The sequence below is a fragment of the Eutrema salsugineum genome, unplaced genomic scaffold (assembly GCF_000478725.1).
Source record: "Eutrema salsugineum unplaced genomic scaffold, Eutsalg1_0 scaffold_3, whole genome shotgun sequence".
NCBI lineage: Eukaryota > Viridiplantae > Streptophyta > Magnoliopsida > Brassicales > Brassicaceae > Eutrema > Eutrema salsugineum.
This window is the reverse complement of record NW_006256756.1, coordinates 6,544,687-6,554,491: the sequence shown is the minus strand read 5'-3', so window position 1 is coordinate 6,554,491 and position 9,805 is coordinate 6,544,687. Positions and strand designations below refer to the sequence as shown.

The 9,805-nt window shown below is 32.8% G+C and overlaps 1 protein-coding gene and 1 pseudogene across 1 annotated transcript; one reads left to right on the top strand and one right to left on the bottom strand.

The window, feature by feature from the left end:
• LOC18014971 overlaps nt 1–228 on the top strand; it is a 1,513-nt pseudogene extending 1,285 nt beyond the window's left edge.
• Nucleotides 229–7,125: 6,897 nt separating this feature from the next.
• LOC18015252 (histone-lysine N-methyltransferase, H3 lysine-9 specific SUVH7) lies at nt 7,126–9,270 on the bottom strand. The gene has a single exon (XM_006396971.1). It carries the CDS (start codon nt 9,268–9,270, stop codon nt 7,126–7,128), a length of 2,145 nt encoding a protein of 714 aa, XP_006397034.1.
• Between the last annotated feature and the right edge of the window lie 535 nt (nt 9,271–9,805).

Below are 9,805 nucleotides of genomic sequence, written 5' to 3'. Positions count from 1 at the left end.
ATATGCATATATGCAAATAGATTCATTATTATGTTTCATTAGGCTGACATTTTCATCGTTTTTCTAGATTCTATCTCTCGCCGAACTTTGTGAAGTTCTTTTCCCAACGCTCAAGGTCCAAACTTTGATTGTTGAACTAAGCTTGTTCGATCTGTTATTCCTGGTATATCAAGGTTACTCCAAAATTCACCTGGATTAAAGAAGCTAATAGCAAACGTAACGTCCTAGTGTAACATAAAGGTATCTTTACCAGAACTAAACCTTTTAATATTTTATTTTCTCGTATAAAGATAAGACCATGCAAACTTATAACTGAGTAAGAAACATTCCAAGAATCATGCATTTGTCTTCACACGCTTTGTTGGGCTAATCTATATATAGAATTAAAATTTTGTAAAATCACGTACAATTGTGTTAGTATTCTTTGGGATAACTTTCTATGCATGCTCTATAGCATAAATATTTGGACAGATATTTAGATTCACAAGGCTTGGATCCAGATCAATGTTGGAGATCACTTTTGCTGGACGTCACATTGCATTGATAAGGATGATGTGTGGAAAATATTGGCTCCCTTCATGGAAATGGTGCTGAGAAACGAAAGGAACTTGAGACGTTGGTTGTAGGGTTGCAATATATCATCCCCTCTGATGATGCAAATATGTTTGAAGAGTTGCTTCAGAAGCTTCCTACACTTTCTAACAACAATAATGTCTCTATTGTGCTCAAACGCTATAATTAGTGTTTTTTATTTAGTGTTAATCTTATACAACCACAATAAAATATTTGTTGAAGCTATGGTTTTAGTGATGATTTGTATTATTGTTTCTGTAGAGTTACAGTATTTTGTATCACTCGGTTAAAAAGATGCTAACACAAAGAACCGATATGCAGTTTCGGGATGTGAACCGTTTGCTATCTGAGGCACTTCTTGCACTTTTAGATGATTCTTTTACTTATGAAGATTTTGAAAAGTTTCTCAAAAATGTTAAATGCGCTGCATAAACCTTTAGAAGACTCTTTAGTAGTGGTTTAATTCATAATATAAACCTCACCGAAATTGTACAATAGCATGAGATAGCTTCTCAAGACTCTTGTGTTGCAGTTTTGGAATATCCAGCAAAGTCTCTGCAGCGCTCTCTCCAGTCAAATCCGTTACAGGTTTGGTAATGAGGGTCATACTACAAAAGATAGCACAATCTCGCAAGATAGAAACCATGATCCGTGATCGTTAAAACCTTTAGTTTCTCTATTATCGAGCTATGAAGCTTGGTTTCTTCAACACTAGGCTTGACGGTTAGAGATTAAATATGTAATGCATAGCTTGACGGTTAGAGATCAAGATCTTCAACACTAGGCTTTTTCATCAAGGCCTAAGATTATGGTATCAATCTAAATATCAATAACAAACGACTGTCACTAAGTGAGCATATAAGAAAACTCCATGAACTTTACTCCCATCTTAAAACTTACCTTCAAGAGCAAGAGACTTGAATATAAGACTACCTTTATTGCAACAGCATTTTTACAGGATCATTCGCAAGGAATTGTGCGTTAGAACATTGTATAAGACTAATGTTAAACTAGAAGAAAACAATATCAATATATTCTCAAAGAGACCATCTAGTTTCTTTAACGCAAAGAAAAAGAAGATTCTTCTCTTTGAAAAAGAACGTTAAAGGAGTCTTTAAAAAAAACAAGGATTTGGTCGATCTGTTTAAACTGTGAATGTACAACAAAACAGAACATTTTGTGTCAAAGCATGTTTTATATTATCTCCTGCTCCTCGCCATAGGATTATATCCTCCTCTGTTTGTGTTCGACGATCTTTTGCAGCTTTTATTTCCTCCTTTACCTGCATCAATGCTCTGTTTCGGTGTCTCTTGCTCCTGTTTACTCCCATCACTTTCCCCAGAGTTGCAGTGATGGGGATCCCAAGATCAATACATCCACGTGGGCCAATATTGTCGAACAAACATCCTATTGTACTCCATTTATCCCTCCAGAAGAAAGTGTGGTTTCCATTCTTAACTTTCACTCTAGAGAAATCTTTTGCAATGTCCCTGTACTTTAGTATCTTATATTATGTATCGAAGAAACTTTCAAATTTCAGTGTCAAATTTTCCACCTTCATGGAACTGTGACGAAGCCAAATTACATTTCATGGATTATGCAATAAATAAAAGTATTATAAATATTTTTTTGACACATATCCTTAATTCAGAGTTAAATCTATTTTTATAAAAGTAAAGTTATTCAGGTTAATATTAAATTGATCTACAAACAAAATTTTATTAAAAAAAATTATTAGGTGTGTTTAGAACATGCACTAAAAGTGCTTTTGTTTTAATAGAATATATGACATAACTTTTTGGGAGATATCAGAAATTAACAATTCGTTCATTATTCAAAAACAGAGAACCACATCTACGATTTTCTTAACCATATGAACCTTTCAGTTATCAAGCTACCAATTAATGAGTTATCAATTTCTTAATAATTAATTTTACAAAAGCAACAAGATTACGAGGGCAAAATTCCATCAAACAAAAGACTAAAATTGAAATGATGATTTGTAAAATAAAAAAGGAATTAATGAATGATTTTTAGGATAAAATCATTAATGAATGATTTTTATGATAAAATCATAAAACCCTAATTAATTCATATAACCAATTAAAATAGTGTTTTGTTTATAAAGAACTCATTATCTATAGAATTTTATCAAGACTCCTTAATCAGAGACACAAAGATCATACAATCAATATTCATTATTCTAGATAAGCATCAATAATGATGACCATGCACTTTATATAAATACGACGTGAGGATACATAGTCTACCATATGATTATGATCGTGGAGGCATAGCCTACCAGAACGATTGATTCGAAGAAGGTATTACTTATCATCCCAGAATAATATAAATACAAACATAAATTAAATCTCACTTTTTTGGTGGAAGAACAAAAAAAGACTATCATGCTGATAACGTGTTGTGAATAGAAAAGAAAGAGAAGAGAATAGAGGAAATTGTTGGGTTTCATTACATGAATAATGAGAAGTATATATAGTATTACAAAGATTTGAGAAGGAAGCTAAAACCTATAAAATAAGGAAATAGAAAATATTTTAAACCTCATTATAATATGAGTCTTATAATGGGCATTCATATTAATTATTCATAACAATTAAACTATTTTCTTTTGATTTTCTACCAATTTATTTTAAAATCAAATTTTCTACAACATCTTCTTGAAGTACGTTAACAAAATGTACTGTTTTATTATAACTTTTTGAGTTAAATATGTTTGAAAAATTGTTGACTGTTTGTGCCTCCTTTCTCGATATCTTTACTGTTGCCCCATAAAAACTTTATAAATTGTATTTATTTTAAATTCTTTCAAGTGCTAAATTATCCAATCAAGACTTAGTACTTTTAAAACTTGTAATATTCTACTAAATATTCACAAAGTTACCAAGAGCTAATAGCTCAACTGGTAAAGATTTCAGACAAAACTTTTGAGACGAAACTAATATTACATGTTGTGGTTCGGGCGTGGGAATTACATATTTCGGCCCAAAACCTCCTAGTAATCCAAAACAAAAACAAAACAAAAAAATCACAAAATTTAACTTTGTCTTTTTGTTCATGCGATGATTGATTTTCTAAAAGTTACCAAAAAAAAAACTTTACTTTTGTCTTATAAATCACCATTTATTATTTTTCAAGGCAAATTCGCTACAGTAAATTTTTAAAAAAATACATTATAAATTTAAAGTCTCTAACAATCACCTTTCTGTCAGAGATAGAAACTTACAGATGAAAATAATTATAGAAAGACACATTTACTAAAATTTTAAATTAAGGTTAAACTCTATCTGTATTATGATATATATTAAAATCATTTAAAATCTCTACTCAAGTATCACCATTTGTATGCTTATTATACTCATGTTTAACCTCAATAATATTATCAGTTTTTCATTTGTAATATCATATCTAAATCTTTAATTTATTGTTATTTTTATTGTTTTTCAGTATCTTTTAGTTTAATTTTAAGGTATTTTATTTTATTTTAATGATGAGACTTTATAAACTTTTATTGTATTTTAAAATCCTTAAAATTTTAGTTTATCCAATCAAGATTTATTACTTTAGAAACCTGTAAATCTTTTCTAAAAAATTACAACAACTAATTTGCAACTTTTTTTTTCTGCGATGTCTTATTTATAAAGTAACCAAAATAAAATCGTACTTTTTTTTAATTGCTACCAATCACTTTAAAGTCAAATTGTCTACAACATTTTCTTAAATTACATTAACACAATATACTCTTTTATTACATTAGATGTATATATGTTTGAAAGATTGTTGATTGCTTGTGGCTCATTTCCCTCTATCATATTGTTGTCCCATCTAAGATTTTATAAATTTGAATTTATTTAAAACCCATCAAATTGTACTAGACATTTACAAAGATTTACTTTCTCTTTTTGTCCCTATGATGGTTTATTTTTTACTTTTTATTTATTTTTAAAATCTTTCAAGATATTATCTAATCAAGGTTTAAAAATTAATTTTATCAAATTATTTATAATCTTATATCTAAATCGTTTATTATTGGCTATTTTTACAGTCTTTATTAGATCAGATTTTTTTAAACTATAAGAGTTTCAAGAATTTCTTTAATTCTAAAATCTTTAAAGTTCTAATATATTCAATTAAGGGTTTAATACATTTAAAAGACTTAACCTTCTCTTGCCAAATTCTACTATTGACTTTTCTCCCTATGATCGATGGTTTTATTTTTGAAAAGCCAACAAAATTAAACTATTCAAATCTTTGATCGTTGATGAATTTCTTAATTACCCAAAACTCTTTACAAATTTTAAAGATTTTAACAAATTCTATGCAAATATTGACAGATCTTTTGTATATTAAAATTGACCAACTGTATCTAAATCCAACTATATCTATGGAAACTTTGTTTGATTTATTAAATAAGGGTTCAAAATTACCATTGAAGTAAGTACTTTGAGTTTTCTTTTGAAAATATAGTCTCAAGTTTAGAAAGTGTTTTGATATTATGTTAAGTTTCATCTCTAAAATAGTCATTATTTGTATACCATGTTAAGTTTCATCTCTTTTAAGCCGTCATTTCTAAAACGTTGACAGAGTTGAGACAAGGTGTCTGGCACCATACATGCCTCCGTCGCCTGAACAAGACAGAAGTTCTGATAGTGAGATTGATGGGAAGAAATGAGAGGATACCGTAGAGGATCTCATCTGGCATATAGTTAATGATCACAGATCACTGTGCTCTACAATGCCCAAACGATGATCTTCCGTAAGTTATTCTGGTTTATCCCTTATAGAATCCAATCCTGGAGGCTCACTTGAATTCAAAGAAACATTACCCTTTTCATCATAAGAACCAAGAGACTTTATGTCCTTCTCTACATCCTTTAAACCACCAAACCGTTATGTTCATATCCCAAGGAAACCCACATCGGAAACCCAGCGAAGGTACTTTAGAAACTAGCAGTAAGTACCTGAGAAGTTAAACTGTCCACCTCCACAAGAATCATTTCCAATTTACAGTAGATTCTATCATACCATGCTATTCCTTTAGATTTTGTATTCATAGTTCACTAACACAACGACATTACTACTGTGAAGAAAAACCAAATCCCAAGTAAATATCTTTGTGAAACAAGATCATCATATTCATAGATTGAATATATAATCCTAAATGCAATGATAACAAGAAGATTTTCATATTAAAAAAAGCAATGCCTCAACTTCGAAACAACTTCTATTCAGAGATGCTTTATCCCAGAAAAGATGTAGAAAATCTAGGGAAAAAGAAAGAATCATAGCAGTTTGATCTGATAAGGTTGGAATTTTTTTTGTTATAAAGACCAGACAATTCTACCGAAGTCGTGATCAAAGCACGATAACAGCAGAAAAAAAAATACTCTTAAATCGCTGTATTAACCTTTAGAAGACTCTTTTGTTGCGGTTTAATTCTACAAAAGCATGAGATAGCTTCTCAAGACTCTTGTGTTGCAATTTTGGAATATCCAGCAAAGTCACTGAAGCGCTCTCTCCAGTCAAATCTGTTACAGGTTTCGTAATGAGGGTCATACTATAAGAGATAGCACAATCTTGCAAGATTGAAACCGTGATCCGTGATCGTTAAAACCTTTAGTTTCTCTATTATCTAGCTATGAAGCTTGGTAATGCATAGCTTGACGATGAGAGATTCAGAATTTAAGTTCTTCAACACTAGGCTTCTTCCAACAAAACAGAACCTTGTGGATCTTTTGATTACAAATTAAATTGTTCAAGGTTCGAGTACTAGCTCAAGTCAAAAAAAATTCTCAGGGAATATACTTTTTTGTTAATGGATACAACTCTGCTTGACTGCAAAGACAAATGTTATCATGTACCCTTGTGGTTAGATTTGAATATATGGGTAAGAATCTAAACTAGTGAAAAGTTAGAAGCCAGGAAAAGATGAACGAAAAAGATATAAGAAAGTAAAAAAAAAATCCTAATTCACAACCCAAATTAAAATAACATAGAAGAAAAAAAACCATCAAACAAAGGAAAGAGAGAGCGGCTTCGAGAAGTCTTGACGAAGAACAACCAGAGTCTTCTTTTTGGTCCTCTCCCGTCTTTTTCTCACTTTTTTCTCTTCAATATTAGAAAAAATGTTGATTTCTTGGGTTGTTTGGCCTGATTTGGAAGCCCAACTATCTGGACAAAAAAGTCTGATCCAAAATGCCAACCAGTTTTATTTTATCAATGCCTTAAAATTTTTTTTAAAAAACATCCAAAAAGCAAAAAAAATACTTAAACACAAAGGAAATGATATAAAAAAAGTCCAAATCATCACTCAAAAGATCCACCATATTTGACAATCATAGAGACAAATCTTGTTGTGGTTTACAACTTTATTTGATCAATGATGCCTTGTTCAAAAATATCATAAAATAACCCAAAAAAAAGTACCCCACAAGATCCACAACATCCGAAAAGCAAAAAAAAAAAAAGTAAAATGATAAGAAAATACAAGAAAAATGATTATTTAAAAAAAATAAAATAAAAGGTCCAAAATCAGCTAAAAGAACCACGACATTTTTCAGAATCACAGAGACAAATCTTGCTGCCTTTAGAAACCTTAGTCCCATCTTCTTCTTCAACCTCTTGAGACATTCCATAATCGTACCTCAATTCAGTCAATGGAGGAATATGCCTCATAGCGAAAAAGGCAATACGAATACACGGCTCACGATTCTCTTCACTCTCAATAGGCTGCCACATCACATTTGGGGAGCAGCTATGGTTCATGAACCGACTCACATTCCCATTCCTTCTTGCACTGATCAACAATCGCGACTTGATGTTATAAACCTCAGAGACTTGTTCCCAACAATCTTCTCCCACAAGTTCCGGTTCGCAGTTCCACCTGAACGGGTTAAAAAAACGAGAAGTGTCGAACACGTACTCATCGTCCTCTTCTACTTCTTCTATGATCTTACGCATACCAGTGAACTCGCAGATGAAAGTTCCAGCTCGGATCGGCTCCAACGAACGTAATCCCCAGCCACACTTCTCTGTCTTAAACACTTCGACCCGGATTTTCAAATAATTCTGAGTTATCCTTAGTTTGCATTCGAGAAGACAAGCACATGAATCACCACATTCGTAAACCATCGGTTTCCGATATACTAAAATTTGGTCTAGGTATGGTGATTCCCCACCATTTTTCATGATGCAATAGCATTTTGGATCTTCATGGATGGAACATGGTCGGCCATAGCAATCGCTGCAGCCGATAGATCTATGATGCAGATCAAGCGTCCTACTCATGAAAAGCTGACTGTTTCCATAGCTAAAATCTCCGGGTGTCTCCTTGTTGTTTTCATCGATTTCATTCACTAGCGGAACTGGTGATGATGCCTCGCGTCCTTGAGAAATATCTGCAAGTATTAAACCCTTTCTTGAATTATCCGAGCTACACTTCCTCCATCGTTCTGCTGACTTCCAGTTCATGTAGCCAAAAGGTTGACCTGGTTTCCTCACCAATTTGAATTTGTACTCTTCGAAACCAGACTTTCCTATCGCTGTCCAGTAATCAGACACAATGTAGAGCCCGTCGTAAATATAAATTTTTTTCTTCTTGTCATTGGGGTCTTCTTCGCCTCTGATCACTCTAACCTCATTCCCTTTATTTTTACTTGCTTCCAATGCAAGGTTTCCTCTCACAAGTTTCTGATCAACAGCCTGCCCATTCTTATCTGTTCCACCATGTCCAGTGTATACCAAAGATTCAATTTCCTCTGTTTCATCACTGTAGTGTCCTGATGTTACGACACTCGTAGCTATAGGGCCTTCTGTTGCGCCGTCTTTAACCGTCAGGTAGTCGATGCCAGCGACCATCTGCATGTGAAGCCCAACTAGACACATCTCACCCCAGAAGTAGAATATATCGCCTACTTCAACTCCAGGAACCGGGCCGATTCTTTTCCTTGTATTGGTCCTAACACCCAAGTTCCTACAATTGGTAAGTGCTGTTGTAAGCACGCTTTTTCCACAGTTTAGTTGGCATAACCGGCGTCTAAGTGATTCAAACCGCATCAGAACTAAATCAACTACCTCTTGGTTTCCATTTTTTTTCTCTGCTTCCATTATACCCGAGTTAAAATTCGGGTTTGATATAACCACTCTGCTATTGGCAGCATAAGTTTTCTGCTTCTTCCGGCTTCCCTTCACGTTTTTCGAACCCTTTGGTCGGCCACGTCCTTTTTTGATAACACCAATACTAGGACCAGCATCAGAAGGCAAAAAATCTTTGTTGGAGTCATTGAATGGTGTAATGGTTTGAACTGGCATTACCATCACGGGAAGAGGTGTTGCTGTATTATGGGTTTCATCGCTGACACTACCAGATTCTGAGAATGGTATATCCATTAGAAGAGGTGTGTTCATCCGAGGAACATATGCTGTTGCATTCTGGGTTTCATCATTCACACCACCAAATTCCGGAAATGGTATATCTGTTAGAAATGATGAATCCATTGGAGGAAAAGGTATTGTTGTGTTATGTGCTTCATCACTGACACCACCAGATTCTGTAATATCCATTAAAAATGGTGTGTCCATCAGAGGTGTTGGTGACGATGTGCCTTCAATCTGATTATGATCATCGTCAAAACTTTTGAGCAGTTCAGCCTCAGTTGGATACAACGACTTATCCATTGCAACTAAAAAAAAGTCATATCAAAACAATGATGAAAAGTTAGTTACCATCAAACTACCGTGAAGTTCATGAGAAGAAAAATAGATATGAGAAACTAAATATATGCAATGAATAATCATAATAAAAGGCATCAAGTAGAGGAAATTTTTTCAAAACCAAACGATAAAGATGAAATTTAGATGGATTTTTGAATTCATAAAAACCTATATACAGTGATATGTAGAATATACATAACAATTTTATTCATTTTCTATGTTGTACAAGCAATCAATTTTTATTTGCTTAAACTCTAGGGTTAAAAAAACAAACCTCTAGGGTTGCCAGATAAAGAATGCTTGTTATAACCTTCTTGTACTCTATTATTACAAATGCATCAAATTGTTAAAAAAAACAACCCCAATAGTTATAAAACTACGCCACTATAGCCAAACATGAACTATCTAAAACAACCAAACAAATCTCTATTTATTTTTCTTCTGATAAGATTAAAAATATAGTAGTTCAAAACATTTGGGTTTTGTGCATGGTTTCTAT

Excerpts from the sequence above, each read along its gene's own strand:
- LOC18015252 (XM_006396971.1), bottom strand. The coding sequence starts at position 9,270 with ATGGATAAGTCGTTGTATCCAACTGAGGCTGAACTGCTCAAAAGTTTT.